The 21,572-nt window shown below is 37.5% G+C and overlaps 1 protein-coding gene across 3 annotated transcripts in view; it reads right to left on the reverse strand.

Annotated features, from left to right (window-relative positions):
- LOC123745791 (uncharacterized) overlaps positions 1 to 21,572 on the reverse strand; it is an 83,108-nt gene that overhangs the window by 13,558 nt on the left and 47,978 nt on the right. The window contains exons 3-11 of one of the 3 annotated variants that reach the window (XM_045726785.2): positions 20,949 to 21,095; positions 18,441 to 18,598; positions 14,568 to 14,620; positions 11,542 to 11,711; positions 9,218 to 9,328; positions 8,463 to 8,586; positions 6,085 to 6,215; positions 3,177 to 3,263; positions 2,772 to 2,955 (exon numbers count right to left, since the gene is read on the reverse strand). In XM_045726785.2, coding sequence (XP_045582741.2) covers positions 2,772 to 2,955; positions 3,177 to 3,263; positions 6,085 to 6,215; positions 8,463 to 8,586; positions 9,218 to 9,328; positions 11,542 to 11,711; positions 14,568 to 14,620; positions 18,441 to 18,598; positions 20,949 to 21,095 — 1,165 coding nt within the window. Of the gene's footprint in view, positions 1 to 2,771; positions 2,956 to 3,176; positions 3,264 to 6,084; positions 6,216 to 8,462; positions 8,587 to 9,217; positions 9,329 to 11,541; positions 11,712 to 14,567; positions 14,621 to 18,440; positions 18,599 to 19,780; positions 19,793 to 19,812; positions 19,835 to 20,948; positions 21,096 to 21,572 lie in introns of those variants that run through there. The other 2 variants (XM_069321817.1, XM_069321816.1) reach the window with 2 other exon arrangements.

Raw genomic sequence — 21,572 nt, forward strand, 5'->3', positions numbered from 1 at the left:
GGGTTGTGAAAGTACACATATTGATGATCGAGTGGTACATTCTTGCAAAGCCACTAACACGCATATTGTTTTGCCCAGGCCTTTGAAAGATAGGAACATCATAACAGATATTGAATTTACATAATAACTACCTCAATGTGAAAAGCAGAAGGAAGAATAAGGTGAAATTCTTTGAATTGAGAGCCACTTGTTTGTGTCTCTGCTTAACTGGATCTTTTTTTTTAACCAAATGGTGCTTGAGTGCAAGAGAAAATGATCAGGATTTAGATTTAGTTCATCCATGCAAGTTAGGATACTTGCTTAGTTCTGTTCCTTCATTATACTCCCCAAAACCATCTCATGGGCAATAAAGGTTACAATGGCACATGATGGGCTCAGGAACTGAACCTTAAATTTCCTTTAGCTAAGTAAGTTACAGTCTTGATATGTTACTTATACAGTTTTTGGTGGACTATTATGTCAACACAATGGGTTTTTGAATGAACATAAGTACAGAATCTAAGATAAACAACTTTCATTCTTAGGGGATTCAAGCAATTCAAGTAGGGGAAAAGCTCACTCCATCATGTGATCACAATATTCTAAGGTAGAATACCATTATAGAAACTCTTGTAAAGGTCCAAGACGATGATGACCTTCTAAATTACCATCGAGGAAACTATCAGGGAATGAGAGAGGAATTGTAAAACACCTCATGGAATGAGCTGAGGTAGGTAGGTAACTACCTACCTACCTACCTACATACATATCTAACTACCTACCTACATACCTACATTAGTGCTCTAGAGAGCACTATGTCTTAAAAAATATCATCATTAGTGTGGTATCTCTTGTTTTGAAGCTTCTTGTTATCTAACCTGTCAATTTTCTTGCAGTTGTGACAGCAACTTTGTTGTGCTCTTTAAAAGTAAGGTCTTCTGACATTATTACTCCTAAAACTTTTACATTGCTTTATTTTTTCATCAAACATCATCATCAATAAAACACAGTGTGGTTTGATTGTTTAATATGTGGTTTCTGCTTTGATGTTTTAGTTGTTTCCATAGCACAGTAATTGGAACTTATCCTCATTAATTAAACATTATGTTATTTTTTCTGTGGCCCCATTAGAAAGACTTGATTAACATGAGATTGGAGGTTTGATGTGTCCTCTACATTGTCTTCTCTCATGAAGATTCTAGTGTCATCTGCAAAGGATAATACAGTACTATAGTTTGTATCCTTGTCTATGCCTAATATGAGGATGAGGAAAGGTACCAGAGCAAGCACAATTTCTCCATAGGAAACTTATCTTTTCACGGTGGATGATTCAGATTTTACTCTGTTGACACTCTGGGTTCTGTTTGACAGGAAGTTAAAGATACATTTTCCTACTTTGCCAGTAATTTCTTTTGAGCACAATAACACAATGGTCACATTTGTCGAAGGCTTTTGCAAAAATCTGTGTATATTACATCTGTGTTTTGTTTGTCTTTCATGGCATCTAAGACCATGTCATAGTGGTCTAGTAATTGTGAGAAGCAGGAGCACCCTGTTCTGAACCCATGTTGCCCAGGTTATGTAAACACTGTGATTCAACGTGTTTTGTGATCTTACTTTTTAGCACTCTTTTTCAATGATTTTTATGATGTGTAATGTTAGAGCTAATGGTCTATAATTATTTGCATTAGCATTACTACCTCCTTTGTGAAGTGGTACAATCTCTACTGTTTTAAGTTTGTCACGGATAACACCAGTATCTAGGCTTCACCTCCAAAATATGTTTAGCACCTGTGATAATTTTTTTTTGTAATTCTTGATCAATATAGAATTCCAGGAGTCTGGGCCTGTTGCAGAGTGCATGAGAATGCTGTCTATGGCTACTTCAAAGTCGAGCAGGGTTAGGGTAGTCTGATATATGGCTCGGTGGTGGTGTCACATTCATAAAGAATTTGTTTGGATCATTGATCTGTAATGTGTTCAGGGGTTCACTGAAAACAGAATCGTATTGAAGCCTCAGTATTTCATGCATTTCTTTGCTGTCATCTACGAAAGTTTCATCACTCTTGCACAAGGGCCCAATGCAGGATATAGTTTTTGTACTAGATTTTTGCAAAGGTGAAAAAGTATTTTGGATTCCTCTCTATTCTGATTATGGCCTTTTGCTCTGTCTCTCCTGGATTTTATATAATTCTTGCAACCTTAGTTCAATCATTTCTATTTCTCTGCATAGCCTTTTTTTTCGTTCTTGGGATAGAGTTGAGCGTTTAAGCAGTTCTGCAATTTGTTTATGAATATTTGATGCACTCATAGCCAGCTGAGAAAATACAAAGACAATGTGATACATCACATTTTTATGATTATACTGTGCTTACAGCTAGCTCTTGATATATACCTTGTAGTTCCTCATATAGAATACTAGATGGGGTACCTGACTATTCGCAGGTCTCTTGCCACCTTTCCCTACACTCACTCTCCCAATCTCCTCTCATCTCATTCCCTCTCACCCTCTTCATCTTTCTCCTTCAGCATCCCACTTCTCCCCTGTCTCTTACCCCCCCTTCTCAAGACAAAAAAAAATTATAAAGCACTGAAACAAGAAGCCAAAAACTCTTTTAAAAAAGAGCCACATAATCTTTAGTGGCTACTTAATAAATGCAAGCAATAATAACAAAAAAAAATTTTTTACTTGTAATCATTACCAAGATTCTAGTTTTCCTCAGGATTTCAAAAGGAAATGTTATAAAATAATACATTATCACAAAATCCATAAGAAACAGGATACAACTGACCTCCAAGGAAAGGGTAGTACTGTTCATGATGGAAGAGATCATTATTCTTCCCATAAAAGTCAAAGTCGAGCCAGAACCTGTGATCAGGTGTGCCAGAAATGTCCTCGCCCATATCCACAGCTTGAATCTCGGCTGCTGTCAGGAAGGTATCATCCCCAGGAGCAGCATTGAGCTTGTTAAGTTGCTGTTGCAAAACAAGAATGAATTTAGATGTTAGAGATACAGACAGATGGCCAAGAAGAGAGAGAGAAAAAACAGTAGTACTAAACCAATGAAGAATAATGTAGGTCATTTCTATTTAAAAATACTGTAATTAAGGGAAGCCCAACTATTGATTATTTGATAAAAAACAAAAAAAAAATGGAAAATAAAATAAATGCTCTAAAAAGGTGAACGAAGACTAACCAAACCTTCACGGATGGTAGAATTGTAGTCGAGATCTTCCAGGCCTCCAGGGAAACCCTCAGCACCCTCATATCTTAGCACAGCCACCTGTACACAATACCTTCATTACTTCATAATATTTGTTAAAAGCAATATTGGTAATTAATATGTCCATGTGACACATTGGTTTTAAAACAGGTTTATCAATACTGTACATACATTAATAACAATACAGTATACGTATAATTAACAAAATTGTGTGATTTAAAAATCATGCGTGGAAGTAGAGAACTTGAATGTGCCCCAGTATGTACAAGGAATTAGTCTATGTGCAATTGCACTTAAATGCCAGATAACTACCACACTCCCTCATCAACAGCTTCACAATGAAGAACAAATCTGCACTATTTGGAAGCTGGGGAAAAGCAAAGCTAAGGCATACCCAATGTGGGCAACATAAAACACAAACATAAATGAGAAAAATAACAATAACAAAGGAATTGCCCTTAGCCATAATATGTTCCAGGGATAGCCAACACCACCTACATAAGTGTGAAGCAGAGGATGGGCTCTGTCAGAGGTTCCATGTCCATGATGCTGTGACCAGGAGAGTGAGAGGGTGATTTGGCTGGAGCCTCAGAGGTAACCTAGTCGGGTTACCGCATAGTGGTGGTCAAGTGCATTTCAATTAGGGGTTTATACCCCAGAGTAATGACTGCTTGTCTAACTACCTTTGGATACCTTGCACTTATGCTGTCTGGTTGGATTTTTCTTGATACTGAGTTGGTCTCTGACCCCGCCAATCTTCTTTTTCTCCTAGAAAGTGCCAAACTCTGGTCCTGGCTCCCAGAAGCCTAATGCATCTCCCTACAGCTTGGCTGAACTAGGATTTTGCTCAGTGAGCTTCAAAAGGGACCCACCAGAGAAGCGCTTCATTGCAGTTAACGCTTACTGACTTTGGTTGAAAGAGCTTATAGAGTCAGTTATGGAGATAAAAGTAATAGCTGATGAGAAAATGATAAATTTGCCCTGGTCATTGAATTATTTCTAGCAAGATTAACCGCAATTGATAAAAAAAAAAATTTGAACTTGATTACTGTTTTTAAATCTCTGGCCAGGGCGTTATCATCTTTGACAAGTTTAATCTGTGAGTGTTGTTTGGATTCTAAGATGTTACAGATGACTTTTCATCTTTTTTTCCTTATTTAAATCTGTTTTTAGGGTTGGATAATGTAGCTATTTTTATTAGTGTTGAAGAGTACTATACCTCTCTGCTAAATCTTTGTGACTAGGCACAGCCAGGGCCAGATTAAGATAATGCAATCGATGATGTATGTATGTATGTATGTATGTATGTATGTATGTATATGTGTGTGTATGTGTATGTATGTATATATGTGTGTATATATTATATATTATATATTATATATATATATATATATATATATATATATATATATATATATATATATATATATATATATATATATATATATATATATATATATATATATATATATATATATATATATATATATATATATATATATATATATATATATATATATATATATTTTTTTTTTTTTTTTATATGGCCAAAAGAGATACTAACAGCTTAGGAAATAATTAAATGGAAAAGTATGGCATCTTGATATTAATATCTTGTAGAAAATGGGGGAAAGAAACTTATCTTTTGATTTTTCGTAGGCCCTCACTATCTAGTAGGCCCTAGGAACTCTGACTACTGGATAATCCAGCCCATTTTTTTTTTTTTTTATTTCATGTTTATTGTTAATTGTTTTAAGTGTGTCAATGGTGAGGCAAAGCATGTAAAATCTTTTGGCAGTTATTTGTTTCAAGACAGCGGTGTATGTTGCAGAGGCTTAAGATTTTATTAAGATATCTACTGATGTATGTTAATGTCATGTTCATAGAAAATGGCACCATCTGTTTGTATGCCGCTGCTTTTCATTCACCAGCTGGGAGTATGTAAACAACATGGAGTGTGCAGGATGCTCGTCACGCTTGGACGCTGCTAGTTGTGTAGTACCATTATAAGAATTAAAGTCGGTAACCATGCTATGGCTTTATATCAACCCTACAACCAAGGCCAGCCACAGCAACGCATAAAATACCACCGTTAGGTATATCATTTAATTCAGATTACTAGTTTATATTACAAAGTGAACATATATGAGGTTATCTGTAATGATGATAATAAGATTATGTAATGACTGGTATATAATAAATTTCCCCCTCCCCCCTTTACAATTATGAAAAGTTGTTTAACAATGAATATGTAAGAGGCTAGAGAGGCAGTTATATATTAAGTGGTCAAGAGTTGAAGCAGATGTTTGAGTGACTGGAGTGGGTTTAGTGATCACGAGTATTACCATTCAGAAGTTCATAAGGTTAAGAGAGTTCTTGAATTAGGGTCTATTTTGTTAACGAAGGTCAATATTGAAGTCTCCATCTAATATGATTAAATTTGTAATGTTTGTTGGTTGGTTAGGATCAAACTCCTTGGATAGTTTGTAAATTCAGTTACATTAGTATTGAAAACTCTTTAAAGAGCTCTAATAGTTATAAGGAATTTGAAAGTTTAGATTGAGAATTGAGCACAAATTTATTTACAACTTGTTTTTATCACAAATGATCTTATACAATAATAGGGTGCTGTACCACACTAAATTGGGTGTGAGATCTTTATTTAGGCATGTTACCTATAAGACAATGAGGAGTATTGTATTTAGTGTTTCTAGTAACACACGAACACGTTTAAAGCTTTGCACAATGCAAAACCACTTGCCCAAAACTAATAGATGGACTGAACTGTTAATGTACTCTAAGCCAACTTACATAAACTGAAAGATTAAGGTACTTTAACATATCAAGCTAATCTGAAACAGTAATTTAATACTTTGGTTACCTGGTAAGCGGATTTAAACCGACTGTCACAATCCAGCATTCCTTGGAACTTTATCCAGTATGTTGCAATGTCCTCTGATGCATTCACTACGAAGTCCCATCGTTCCCCTCCATAAATGGTCAAAGACTCCACTGAGAAGGGAATAAAAAACCAAATGTTAGTGGAATGGCTAGAAAAAGACAATAATAATTACAGTAACTTGCTTTATTGGGGTTAGGAATCCTTCGTATGTATGTGTATGTATAAATTCACCTAGTTGTGCTTCCGAGGGTTGAGCTCTGCTCTTTCGGCCTGCCTCTCAACTGTTACTAACTACTAACTAATTTATTTTTTATATTTTTTTCCTCCCTCCCTCCCTCTCCCCCCACACAACTGCTGCATATTCTAGTTTTGGCCTAGTAAAAGTTGTAAACAATTTCTTTAGCATATTGCCAGCCATGTATTTAAAAGCAATTCTGAAGTTAGAAACCATGGCATAGGCTCCTTGCACAACGTTCTTTATGTGGTCCTCAGGTGATAGTTTTCTATCTAGAACCACCTCTAGATTTCTTTCTTTATCAGAATTCTTTAAAGATTTCTCACATAATTTATAGGTTGTGTGAGGTCTATGTTCTTCTATTCCACATTCCATAACATGGCATTTATTCACATTAAATTCCATTTGCCAAGTGGTGCTCCATATACTTATTTTGACCAGGTCTTCTTGGAGGGCATGACAATCATCTAAGTTTCTTATTTTCCATATAATCTAATCATCAGCAAACATGTTCATGTAATTCTTTATTCCATCTGGTAGACCGTTTATGAACATTAATGAATGCACCAGTAATGAACATTACCAGTGCAAGAACTGAACCCTGTGGTACTCCATTTGTGACATTCCTCCAGTCCGATACATTGCCTCTAATTACTGCTCTCATTTTTCTATCAGTTAGAAAATTTTTCATCCATGTTAGAAGCTTACCTGTCACCCCTTCTATATGTTCCAGTATCCAGAACAGCCTTTTATATGAAACTATCAAAAGCCCTTTTTAGGTCCAGATAGATGCAGTCAACCCAACCATCTCTTTCCTGTAAAATCTCTGTGGCTCAATCATAGAAACTGAGTAAATTCGTTACACAGGATCTTCCAGAGCGAAAACCATACTATCTATCTTATATAATTTTTCTCCAGGTGTTCTACCCATATGCTTTTAATTATGTGTGTGTGGGAAAAAAATTAGTTAGTATTTAGTAACAGTTGATTGATTGACAGTTGAGAGACGGGCCAAAAGAGCAGAGCTCAACCCACACAAGCACAACTAGGTGATTACAACTAGGTGAATACACACACACACACACACACACACTTTAGGCTTCTATTAAGGTTCCTCCCAATGTTGAACTACTGACCTCCTATTCCACATTCATTGTTGTGAAAAATCCTTTCCACAACAGTTGCCTAATTCCCAGGTACCTATTTACTGCTTGGTGAACCCTATAATTGTTCACTCACAAGATATTAATGCATATTAATATGCATTAATATTAAAAGGCACATTAAATTCAACTCTGCTTGAGATCACTGCAAAAGCCTTTCAAGATTCCTTGTCACTAGGTGAAAGGAAATGTGCCCAACCATTTGTCCTGCTAAGGACCCTCACCCCCCTCCCCACCAATTTTGAGTCAAGAACAATTGCACATATACAGTATCTTTGTGATATGCAATTCAGTATCAATGAAAAAGTCTGAACATATTATCAGAATACTGGATATGTATCACTGAAAAGGGTGATTACAGTAAACAAAATAAATGACAATAGGCAGAAAAGGCTCATCAGTGCATCTAGAATTGTGAGATGACGTAATGAAGCGGTGAATATGGTTAAGAAAATTAGTAAAGGAAATATGGCACAATTAATACATCTAGATGAATGGCAAAAATTTATCTATTTTTGCCTTATGTATATCTTTACTTGGTAGTTATCTGATTTTAACTGATTTACCTGAGGGCCACCACTAACCCTAGTGGCCTCGATGAGGACAGAAAGCCAGCGGCTAGTCGAAGGTCCCCCCCCCCCATTTGCCTTGATGATCTCTCCTAAGTCTATTTTAAAACTCAACACAATTTTGGCAGTTACGGCTTTGGCGGGTAGGCGGTTCCATGGGTTAATAACCCTGTGGGAGAAAAAGCATCTCCCATTCTCAGTCCTACATTGTGACTTGTTGAGCTTGAAACCCAGTGCTCCTTGTCTGTGTTACATCTGATCTCATAAAGAAAATATCCAGATCAAGATTGATAGCAGGTGCTATCAATCTTCCTTTATTTCCACAGCACCTGCCTTCAGGCTGTCATTACACAGTGCTCCTACAGTCTCCTGATTCTCTCTCTCACTCACCTTCTACAGGCTGGATGGGACTGCCGTCAGTAGAGATAGGAACAAGTGTGTGGTTGTCAATAGAAATAACAATGGGGCAGTTCTGTATGCTGTTACTCAAGGCTCTGAACCTGTAGCGACGACCCTGCCAAAATACAAGCCATAAGAATATTGTGCGACTATAATTTTTGTTAAGCTTATGATTAAAGCTTTATTTTATATACGATAATATGATATATAGCACATGAATTTGTATTAAATGTATAAATTGTCCTCTCTACTCCAAAAATAAAAATAATTGGGCAATAGGAGGAAAATTATGCTAATGAAAAGAATTATATCTTTAAGCAAAGTCACAAGTCTTTCAAACTAAATGAGCAAGACCCACAAGTAATTCCATGATTATTAATATAAATTTGATTAATTAGTATAAAAGAAAAAATGGCTTCGAGTCCCAAAATTATATCATGTATATTACTCAAAAATCTTTCATGCATATAGTCTAAACTCCCTTTGTGTGTTAATGGTTTTGTACCACTTAAGCACAAACATTTTATTATAAAAATAACCATTGTGATTGCTTGTCAATAAATAAAATAAATTAGATTTTTTGTTACTCTTTATAACAATCCTGTAATATGTCAAGGAAATTTAAACTAAATACTGTATCTGAATTTACCTGAGGGCCACTGTCACTAGTGGCCTCAACGAGGACAGGAAGCCGGCGGCTTGTCAAAGGTCCCCTGTACAACCCCCTTCCATTTACAAGAACATACCAGTTTGACAATATACTCCTGAACTGGCGTGTAGACCTCAAGACCATCTCGCTCAAACTTGGTGTACTTTCCACGACCATTGATGAGTAGGTTGTATGGCTTGTTATCATGCTATGGAAAAAAAGATTCATTTGTGTAATATGGATAATAAAATAAATACCCTCAGGTATATAAATTCAAGCACATTCAAGTACAAAATAATAAATAATAATTATAATGATATTACTGGAAGAAATAATAATAATACTGTATTATTTTCTATTGTTATTATATTATTTTGTCCCTGTTTTCAATATAACAGAAAATATTCAAGGTACTGGTGCAAGGGAAATTTTTAAATGGCCTTGTAAGGTTACATAGTATATTGGTAGTAGGGCTTACATAGGGAATAACATCTAGCTAAAGTGCACTAAAGGAAGGTAAAATTATGCACACTGCAAAAGCCTTTCAAGATTCCTTGGCAACCCTGCTCAAGATCACTGCAAGGAGCACCTAAACAAACTACTGAATTCAGATGTGTTCCACTCCATTGTGTATGTGTGGTTAAGGACTGTTTCATTTCCCAGTCGGTCATGCACTGGCTCAACTTGAGAACTCCTTTACTTTCTGCTGCTGAGAGTATGACAGCATTAGGTTAGGGAGTGCTAAATGATAACTTCTCAGCAGGGATTATGCTCTAAGGAGAAACAAGGGCGGTGGAAATAGTAACTTGTTAATACTGTAGTTTGTGTACCAATTTGAACCATTTGAAATATTGAGTAAACTAGAAGATATTAATAGGGACTTCTTAAAAAGAGTCAATGTAAGTCACACAATGAACATCTTCAAGCTAAACGTTACAACTGGAGATGCGTTTTTGCCCATTGCTAAATCAACTCTGAATTGTCCACCTGAAGAGCCATTAATGAAACGAACATTATGCCAGTTCAAAATCCAACTAGATAAAATCCTCAACCACTTGGGCTGGATGGTACAGCAATAGTCTCGCTTCATGCAGGTTCAATCAATCCCCAACCGTCCAAGTGGTTGGGCACCTTCCCCCCCCCCATCCCATCACAAAATCCTTATCCTGACCCCCTTCCAAGTGCTTATATAGTCATAATGACTTGTCACTTTCCCCTGATAATTCCCCTCCCCTCCTCTCAACATTTTTGTCCCCATCATGGTCACTAGAGATGGCAGCCCCTTGGTAAATTCAAGTAAACCTTCTTAATATCTCTAAGTATATTTCTTCTTTTTCTTCTGAACCATCAGAATATCTTTATTTTGTACAAACTTTCAAAATATCTCAACTCATGGGATCCTTCTCAATATATCTGTTGTACTTCATATGAGCATTTTTAATATCTGTACTTCTTGTCAATTCAATATGAATGTCATGTGACCATATTCAATATCTATTTCAAATAGAGATTCAGAACAATCTTTGTTTCAACTAAACTAGCTGGTTGACTGCAATAATTTTACATTATTTGATCCGAGGGCCACATTCTCTCTCTCTCGTAGCCTTGATGAGGACGGTAGTTTCATAAAGGTCCCCCCATTTATCCTAATGATTTTTCTTTCATAGCAAATATGTCTTTCTGAATATCAGATCTCCATCTCTCCTTTTCTTTCATAGTTTCTCTTGGCTGATCTGATTTCCTGGGTGGCTGAATTTAAAGTCCTTATGTATATCTCATAATCTATGTTGTTCTTTGTGGACTGATACCTTCTCCAAAGATTGTGCTTTTTTTTTTTTTTTTTTTTTTTACTGCCTGTATCAACCATCTACTTCTCTTTCTTTTCTTTCTCTTTCTTGGTACTGTATTCAGGTATTTTTTTTAAATTCAGTGATGACCTTTTAGAATTTTAACCATGATGCCTCCATGCCTTGATCTCCTATTAACTCTCTCCAGGAGTAATTACAGGATGAGGGTTATGCTAGTGGTGTCCCGTCTTCCCAGCACTCTTTTATCACATAACACTTTGAAACTAGTGACGTTTTTGGCCTCCACTACTGTCTCACTTAACTTGTTACAACTGGCTTGGCACTTTCTCTTGATAGTTTCCATCCCTTCCATTGTAAAAATGAATTTTCTTATTCATGTACAGTATTCACAATGGCTTGGGGCTTTCTCCTGATAATTTCATTCCTTCCCTCCAGGAGGTGTTTTGCCATTCCTCTCTCATTCCATGATAGTCTTCTCAAAGTTAGCCCAGAAAGTCATCATCCTGGACTTTTATTTGGGTTTCTTTTAACAGATCTAATAATACTTCTTTTGACCCTTTAGCATAAAATACAAGTGAATGAGCAAAACTAGTTTAATATAAACTCTTCATACCTCTGTGTGATGATGGTTGACAAATTTTGCAATGCCTAGACCATCGAGCCAGTCAGTAATGACAAAAATATGGTGGTAGTCATCATCATCATACAGGTCTTTTTGGGGATCATCTTCCCGTGGCTCCCGAACCACAAATGATCCAAACATTCCATCTGTCCGCTGCATACCTAGAATATAGCAATGGCAAAAAACAGTTATATGAAACAGATCACATGTTTGCTTCTGTGAAAATGTCAGGAAAAATAAAGCTTTGGTATTTCATGCATTTCTAAGACTTAGGCTATTTGACTGCTCATTGTGTTCTAAGATATGGACTGTACAATCAAGTGAGAAATTCAGCATGGATTCAAAATGAAATTTTCAAGCCTCACTGAAAGGTAATACAGTATAAATATTAAACCAAATCACTGGAGAATATTCAGAAGGTGAATATTTGGGAGATCTAAAAATAATAAATAAAATAAATGTTTATTTAGGTAAGGTACATACATACTAGAAATTTTTACAAAGATTGGTTGACTTATAGGTAGAGCTAGTACATACAATGCCTAAAGCCACTATTACGCAAAGCGTTTCGGGCATGAAAAACTTAAATGACAAGCTTAATACTAATTGAGCATAAAGAGTAGAATGAAAACAAGAAATGAAAACATAGCTGAAAAAGCAGCACAAATACAATTATGTCGACAAACAGCGCTCTTTACAAAAAAACAGACATTGGTTAACAATAGAAGGGTAAGGTAGGTTACAGGGAATTTATTAGGTATAGCTTCGTTTTTATCTTAAACTGGTTGAGAGAGGTACAGTCTTTAACATGGTTGGGAAGGTCATTCCACATTTTGGGCCCCTTGATTTGTAGAGCATTTCTAGTTTGATTAAGTCGTACTCTAGGAATATCAAAACTGTATTTATTTCTGGTGTAGTGCTCATGGGTTCTGTTACAACCTTCTATGAAGCTTTTGAGATCAGGATTGGCATTATAGTTTAGCATTTTATATATGTATAATACACATGAGAGAATGTGCAGTGACTTAATGTCTAACATATTCAGAGATTTGAGTAGGGGTACCGAGTGATGTCTGGGGCCAGAGTTGGATATTGTCCTAATTGCAGCTTTGTGTTGAGTAATTAGAGTACGTAAGTGATTTTGGGTAGTAGAGCCCCAAGCACAAATACCATAGTAATAAACACTAATACTAATAATTGAAAATTTATATTAAAAAAATTAATAATACTTAACACTAATAATTGAAGCCCTTTCTTGCTCTTGCTTGTAATCACTAATCAAGCTAGGAAGCATCTAACTATCCTATGCACAACAGCAAACACCTATATTCCTAGGTACAGCATAGGAGAGCCATGAATTCTGTGGTATAGGGGTCATAAAGCTAAGCAACTACAGAGTATACTGAAATTTAGAACAGATCAGAAAAAATCAGAAAATAGGCTAAAGATTTCTTGAATTTACCTTGCCTCAACATCTTAAAAGATGTTAGAATTCTGTCTAACATCTTAAAAGATGTTAGACAGAATTTAAAAATAATTGTAGACAAGGTACAGGATGGGAACATAGATTAGAAATATGAATGTAAGCCAGAAATAATTCTTCAAGACTCCCACCTGGCATATTATCTTTCCAGTTCAACAACTCTTCTCTGACTGTGGCCCTTTGATTCGTGTTTATTTGGTACTCTTCTTTGGTATTTGGTTTGTCTTTCAAGTCGTCAAAGTCTACCTCAATATCTAGCTTTAATGGTGAAGACCCATATAAAATGCTTTTGAGCAGAACACAAATATGCAATACAGTATACCCAACTCCCAACACCTACTGCATTATATAAGTGACTTTTACTAAGTTAATATGTGACATAGTAAGTTACTATGATATTTTCATAGAATTATCAAGTAATACAAATATTAATTTCCTCCTCTCTAAAGCCAAAATGTCTGAAATATATATACCCTCTCCAGATGCTCCACTATTCACTCCTTTATCATTTTTATCAGACTCTTAGATGCCAGCTGCTTTTTCATAACCTTTAACTAGTTTCCCTTATAGTTTTTTGTCATATTGTTCCCAGAAATGTTCAATATTAACTGAGTTGTGCATGTTGCAGGAGTTTAGCCGAAGACCTATCACCATGACCCCAGTGTCTTGAGCTGATCATGCCATAGGTGATGCGTAGTGTTTGTAGTGTTGAGAAGGGTAGCCTTAAGTGTAGAACATGCTGGTGTGTGTGTGGTGCTGTTAATGAGAGCAGTGTACTAGAGGCATCCCTGGACATGAAGATGACAGTGAGGTGTAAGAATATGTGGGCCAGTGTGGTTGGGTGATGTGACAATAGGAGTTCTGATGTTGGCAGTTATGGTGTTGGAAGTAGGAGGCTACTTTTGAGATTGAAGCCGAATTTGTTAAAAAAAAAAAAAAATAATTCCCATAAATATATCAGGTGCACAGCCATTGGTATGGGCTAAGTGTGATTAGTCAAGGTTGAGAGAGGTCCACTTACCAAAGGGTGCCAGAAGTGTATACACTTACCAGTGAGTGTGCCAATAGTGTGTAATTACCCAAGTGTAGTTACAGGATGAGAGCTATGCTCGTGGTGTCCCGTCATCCCAGCACTCTTTGTCAGATAACACTTTGAAACTACTGACGGTTTTAGTCTTCACCACCTTCTAACCTAACTTGTTCCAACCGTTTGCCACTCTGTTTGTGAAAGTGAATTTTCTTATATTTCTTTGCACTTACTAGAGTGTGTAACTACACTCACTACACAGTAGTAAGTGTAGTTACCAGAGTGAGTGTGTCAGAAGTGAGCACACTTACCAAAGTGAGTGTGTCAGAAGTGAGTACACTTACCAGAGTGACTGTCAGAAGTGAGTACACTTACCAGAGTGACTGTGTCAGAAGTGAGCACACTTACCAGAGTGAGAGTGCCAGAAGTGAGTACACTTCCCAGAGTGAGAGTGCCAGAAGTGAGTACACTTCCCAGAGTGAGAGTGCCAGAAGTGAGTACACTTACCAGAGTGAGAGTGCCAGTAATGTGTGCCAGGGTTGTCTGCCAAGAAGTGGTATCTGGGAATCATAAGTAGACTTTAAGACATTCATGTTTCCTGCAAGTTGGTAAATATTAATTATTAAAAGATACTAGCAGTAGGTATGAATAATTATTATAACAAACTCTGTTTTCAGACAACACACAGTCCCTCTTTTTAAATCCCTAAACATGCTAAACATACACTCAATCCACACATTCTCTGTTGCTATTTACATGTACCAAACCTTATTCCTAAACACTTCCTAAGAGTATTGACAAATTAAAATTTCATTCTCATAGTTTCCAACCTTGTGCTTCAAACTCACACTGTATCTTGTGCTACCCACTTTCCAAATATTAGCTCTTAAGACATATCTTCAACAGTGTAATCATCTCTGTCAATTTAGATTGTAGTTATATGTTGATATAAAATTTTGATACAATGTACCTTTTCATCTTACCTAATATTTCAGATTAAGGACCTGCACAAAATGCTATGAGTGTTAGTGGCTTTGCAAGAATGTAAAAATACTAATCTTATGTAATCTCACAAACTCATTGTACCTTCTAGTAAATACAAATTATTATTATTATTATTATTAAAAGACTCAAAGCCCCAGGTTTGGATGGAATTCAGTCCAGAGTCATAAAGGAACTAACATTGGAACTGTGCCAACTACTGAAACTGCTTTTCAGGAAATCTCTGTACCAAGGGATAGTATCCATAGATTGGAAATATGCAAATGTCACTCTTGTTTTAAAAAAAGGCAGAAAGAGCTCAGTAGAAAACTACCATCTGATCAGCTTGACATCACACATCAGCAAGCTCATGGAGAGAATCCTAAGTAAAGGAATCATTCACCATCTCACAGCAAACAATCTTGAGAAAATTGACGCAACATAGCTTTGTTAAAAATATATCCTGGCTTACAAACCTGCTCACATTTTTGGAAAGGGTAACCAGCTTCTCAGACAAAGGACTTCTTGGGGATGTACAGTAGTATACATGGATTTTGCTAAAGCTTTTGATAAGGTACCACATGAAAGACTAGCATGGAAATTACAGGCACATGGAATATATGGTAAAATACAGTACTAGAATGGATAAAACAAGGAAAGCAGAGAATAATGCTAAATGGGAATGAATCTGCCTGGAAAAATATGGCGAGTAGAGTACCACATGTGTTCATTTTGAGGTCAACACTTTTTGTCTTATACATCAATGTCATAGATATCGATAGATATTTTAATATCGGAAAATGCATGACATTTGCATGTGGGACATAACAACCCATGTCACAATTACCAAATTAAAAACATTACCCTGCAGCAGATCGATGAAAAAAAGAACTTTAGAGTCAAAATCCACAATTCACTGAGAGTTGCACAACAGGTAGGAGCAGCAGAAAAAAAAGCTAACCAAACCCTAGTAATAATCAAGCATACCTTTAACTTTAAGGAAAGGTGATGATTCAACTGTACAAATCTCTGGTGCATCCCCACTTGAATTATTGTATCCAAGCATGGATAACTCATCTTCAGAAGGACATAGCTGCTTTGGAGAAAGTACAGCACCGGGCGACAAAAATCATTCTAGAATTAAATCGTCTCTCATACCAGGAACACTGCAAACCAGTCCTGACAGGGCGGATCTCATCAAGACCTTTAAAATACTGAATAATTTGGAGGATGTTAATCCAGACAATTTCTTTAAAAGATTAGATGTAATATAAACAAGGAGCAATGGTTTCAAGATCAGCAAGCCACAATGTAGGACTGCTTTTTCGCCCACAGGGTTATAAGCCCATAGAATTGCCTACCCGCTGAAGCTGTAAATGCCAAGACTCTGTTAAATTTAAAAATACAGCTGGAACAAATCATCAGGGCAAATGTGGGGACCTTAAACAAAGCCACCAGCTCCGTGTCCTCGTCAAGGCCAGTAGTGTTAGTGACCCTAAAGTAAATTTGGGTAAATTAACTCATCATACCTGCCCATCCAGTTACCATTAAATTTACTTACCTGAATATGTTTGATGGGCACCGTCCTCAATGGGGACAGAAAGACAGTGGCTAATGAAAGGTTTTGAACTGAAGTTACCTGTATATCTTGGCATTTACAGCTTCAGCGGATAGATGAATTATCAAAATTATCTGAAGTCTGCTCTCTTGTCTTACAATTTGTCAAGTTTTCACATACAACACCTGCATTTAAGATTCATATATAAGAGTGGGACACATCTCTTCCTGGCTTATTCTTCCTAACCAGGAATTAAATTATTTCACCAGCGACTTTCCTTTCCTGACATATGTTTTCAGCTTTGCTTGCACACACTTCTTTTTTTTTGTCAATTACTCTTCCCAAATAGTTTAACTGATTATTTGTCTATTAGCACTAATTTACCTGAATTTACCTGATGGCCATAATGGAGACAGGAAGCCGGTAGCTAGACAAACGTCCCCCATTTTTCCGAGGATTTGTTCCAACTGGATTTTGAACTGCAGTAATGTCTTGGCATTTATAGTTTTGGTCGGTAGATAGTTCCAAGGATTTATTATCCAATGGGTGAAAAAACATCTAATGTTTTCTGTCCTACATTGTGGCTTGTTGAGCTTGAAGCTGTTGTCCCTTGTAATTATTACATTTGACCTTTTAATTAAAATGGTCTGGACTAATATCCTTCAATTCGTGATTTATTTTAAAAGTTTCTGTGAGATCTGTCCTGTCATGTCTGGTTGCATAGTTGTTAGACCTGTGGCCATCAACTTTCCTAGTGTGAGTCAACTTAAATGGGACGATTTTTGTTACTCTGCATTGTACCAATGCAGATACGTATCCAATGCAGATACATCCTTCTGAAGATAAGTCTCCTTCCTTGAATAGAGTAGTCCAAATGTGGGTGTACCAAAGATTTGTACAGTTGAATCACCACTTTTATTTGAAGACAAAGATTCGTTTGACTATTCTTGGGATTTGGTTGACTTTTTTACTGCAGCTTCCACTTGTTGCACAACTTTCATTGACTAATGGATAGTGATTCTTAGGTATTTTTCCTCTTCAATCTGCTGCATGGTACTGTTGTTACTTTGATAGTTGTGATGTGTACATGCCATATGTGCACGGTCTTGCATTTTTCAATATTAAAGCACATTTGCAGTTTTCTGATCATTTGTGTAGTTCTTGTAGATTTCCTTGCAAGGCCTCAGTATTATTTTCACTTCCTACTTTACCAATCTTAATGCCATCTCCAAATTTTATGATGTGATTTTTAATAGTCCATGTCATTGATGCATATGAGAAAAAGAGTTGGCCCCAAAATGGAACCTTGTGATACCCCACTTAACACATTTCTTCAGTCTGATTCATTTCCATTTAGGATGACCTTTTGCTTTCTTTGTTTTAACCATTGTTTAATTGATTCTAGTGCTTTTCCATTTATTCTATCTACTTGTAATTTCCTTACGAGTCTTTTATGTGATATCTCATCAAAATCTTCTGTGAAGTCTATGTATCTACATTTACTGGAAGTCCTGGTATAATCTAAAGATTATATTATATTGGATAATATTGGTGCCATAAATGAAGAAGTAGGTGAAGAAGGGGGATGTCACCTGAAAGTGGTGCCATCAGTGTGGGGAACTAATGAAGAAGGGGATGTCACCTGAAAGTGGTACCAACAGTGTAGGGAACTAGGTAAAGAAGGGGAATGTCACCTGAAAGTGGTGACATCAGTGTAGGGATCTAGATGAAGAAGGGGGTGTCACCTGAAGTTAGTGTCATTAATGGAAACTAGATGAAGAAGGGATGTCACCTAAAGGTGGTGTCATCAATGCATAACTAGGTGAAAAAGAGGATGCTACCTGAAGGTGGTTCCAGCATGAATGGGACATTGTGTGAGGAATGGGACACCATCCATGTAAGGGGTACCCAACTGATGAAGTCCATGCCAGTGGATAGAAGTAGAATCGCTGCCCAGTTCGTTGACCACATCAACTACAAGCTCATCCCCAACACACACCTGACAAAAGAAGCATTGGATGGTATTGCTTATAAAGTATATATATATATGTACGATACAATATTACCAATTGTGCATTTATCTCTTAATTTGTAGTTCGATCCATAAGTCAATAAATATATATATATCCACCAAATTTGTCTTTTAACAGTAAATCACTAGGAAAATTAACATGAACCAGCTTAGAAATTTGATTGATACAGAATGCTTTGCTTGCTGGTGGAAATGGATTTTGGGAAGTAGGAACAGTATATACTAGTTTTGGGAACTAGGCATGTGCTAGTTTTGAGAACTATATATATGCTGGTTCTGAGTACTACTGTTGTGGTAGTGTGTGCTTGTGGTGGTAGTGTGTGGTGGTGGTGGAAGTGTGTGGTGGTGGTTGCAGTGTGTATATGCTAGTTTTGATAACTAGGTATACGCTGGTTCTGAGTACTAGATATATATGCTGGTTTGGGGAACTAAGTACAGTATACACTAAGGCTGTACCAGAATTTACACTCGGGAAACACAAGGTGATGCCATCCATAATTATAACAAATAAATAATATTAATTCCAAGAAAGTTGACAAAGGATAGTTAATACTGTAAATGTCTCCATTAGCAAAATGGAAGATAAAAGAATGGAAAATTAAGAAATTGGTAAATGCCGAATACCCCAATGTTGAGTACCCCAATCTCTGGTTTTGCTCATAGGATATTTAACTGAATTTACCTGAGGGGGCACTTACACTGTTGTGGCCTCCACAAAGGACAGGAAGTTGGTGGCTTGTCAAAGGTGTCCCCCATTTGCTCTGATGATTTTTTCCAGCTGGATATGAATCCTGTATAAAACTCCCCCACCCCCCATTACACATGTATAAAAGCTACAAGCCAAACTACAAGTACTGGTATCTGTATGTAATATTCACTTATGTACTATTCATAGTACAGTATGTGTTATCCATTACTCACTGCCAGGTGAACAGAGGCATTAGGTGAAAGGAAATGTGCCCAACCATTTCTGGCCCCGCCTGGAATTCAAACCCGGCATTCTTGATTGTGTGTCAAGAACGAATCAGACTGCACTAATGGGACTTTTTTTAATATATGTACTATACCCACATGTATGGAATACTACTGTAATCCTGTATGTGCTACTACTACTCACGTGCAAGGAAGGTTCAGGTAGTCTCTACTCACGTGCAGGGAAGGTCCAGGCAGTCTCTACTCACGTGCAGGGAAGGTCCAGGTAGTCTCTACTCACGTGCAGGGAAGGTCCAGGTATAGTTCTACTCACGTGCAGGGAAGGTCCAGGTGGTCTCTACTCACGTGCAGGGAAGGTCCAGGTATAGTCTACTCACGTGCAGGGAAGGTCCAGGTATAGTTCTACTCACGTGCAGGGAAGGTCCAGGTATAGTTTCTACTCACGTGCAGGGAAGGTCCAGGTATAGTCTCTACTCACGTGCAGGGAAGGTCCAGGTATAGTCTACTCACGTGCAGGGAAGGTCCAGGTATAGTTTCTACTCACGTGCAGGGAAGGTCCAGGTATAGTCTCTACTCATGTGCAGGGAAGGTCCAGGTATAGTCTCTACTCATGTGCAGGGAAGGTCCAGGTATAGTCTCTACTCACGTGCAGGGAAGGTCCAGGTATAGTCTCTACTCACGTGCAGGGAAGGTCCAGGTATAGTCTCTACTCACGTGCAGGGAAGGTCCTGGTATAGTCTCTACTCACGTGCAGGGAAGGTCCAGGTATAGTCTCTACTCATGTGCAGGGAAGGTCCAGGTATAGTCTCTACTCACGTGCAGGGAAGGTCCAGGTAGTCTACTCACGTGCAGGGAAGGTCCAGGTATAGTCTCTACTCACGTGTAGGGAAGGTTCAGGTATAGTCTCTACTCACGTGCAGGGAAGGTCCAGGTATAGTCTCTACTCACGTGCAGGGAAGGTCCACCAGGTAGTCTCTACTCATGTGCAGGGAAGGTCCACCGGTAGTCTCTACTCACTTGCAGGGAAGGTCCAGGTGTAGTCTCTACTCACGTGCAGGGAAGGTCCAGGTATAGTCTCTACTCACGTGCAGGGAAGGTCCAGGTATAGTCTCTACTCACGTGCAGGGAAGGTCCAGGTGGTCTCTACTCACTTGCAGGGAAGGTCCAGGTGTAGTCTCTACTCACGTGCAGGGAAGGTCCAGGTAGTCTCTACTCACGTGCAGGGAAGGTCCAGGTAGTCTACTCACGTGCAGGGAAGGTCCTGGTATAGTCTCTACTCACGTGCAGGGAAGGTCCACCAGGTAGTCTCTATTCACGTGCAGGGAAGGTCCAGGTATAGTCTCTACTCACGTGCAGGGAAGGTCCAGGTAGAGTCTCTACTCACGTGCAGGGAAGGTCCAGGTAGTCTCCGGTTGACAGTAACGAGAGCTCGCTCGTACCCGTCCGCGGCAGCACAGTGGGGGCGGGAGCAGTCACTCACGTTGAAGGGACAGTCGTGACACGCCTTGCTCATGGTGATGTACCATTCTACCTGTAACGTGGTCAATTCAACCTTGGTTGTTAAACGGTTTGGCAGTTCGTATTCCGGGGAATATATTACGGTTAATTTAAGGACCTGCCCGAAACGCTATACGTGCTGGTGGCTGTACAATAATGTAAGAACTCTTGTCACTACTCTGTATGTGTCTGTATATATAAAAATAAAAAATAAATGCCTTCCTAAATTTAAACGGCCCTGTAATAATAAACCTTTATTTCCAGTAAAAGAAAATACTTTTCATTTTACTTTACAAGCGAGATACCATTTTCTGTCCAAAGTTTGGTAAACTCCACAGTAATTATAAAAATTCCTAAATTAACAGTCGTGCAATGAAATATTAGTCTTTCAATTTAATAGCAAATATATTTTAAAATAAATGTTGTTAAAAAGGAATAAATTAATAAATAGTAGCAAAATAATTTTGCATAAAATACTAATAGTAAAATTTAAGGAATTTGCAACATTAAT

The sequence above is a fragment of the Procambarus clarkii genome, chromosome 10 (assembly GCF_040958095.1).
Source record: "Procambarus clarkii isolate CNS0578487 chromosome 10, FALCON_Pclarkii_2.0, whole genome shotgun sequence".
NCBI lineage: Eukaryota > Metazoa > Arthropoda > Malacostraca > Decapoda > Cambaridae > Procambarus > Procambarus clarkii.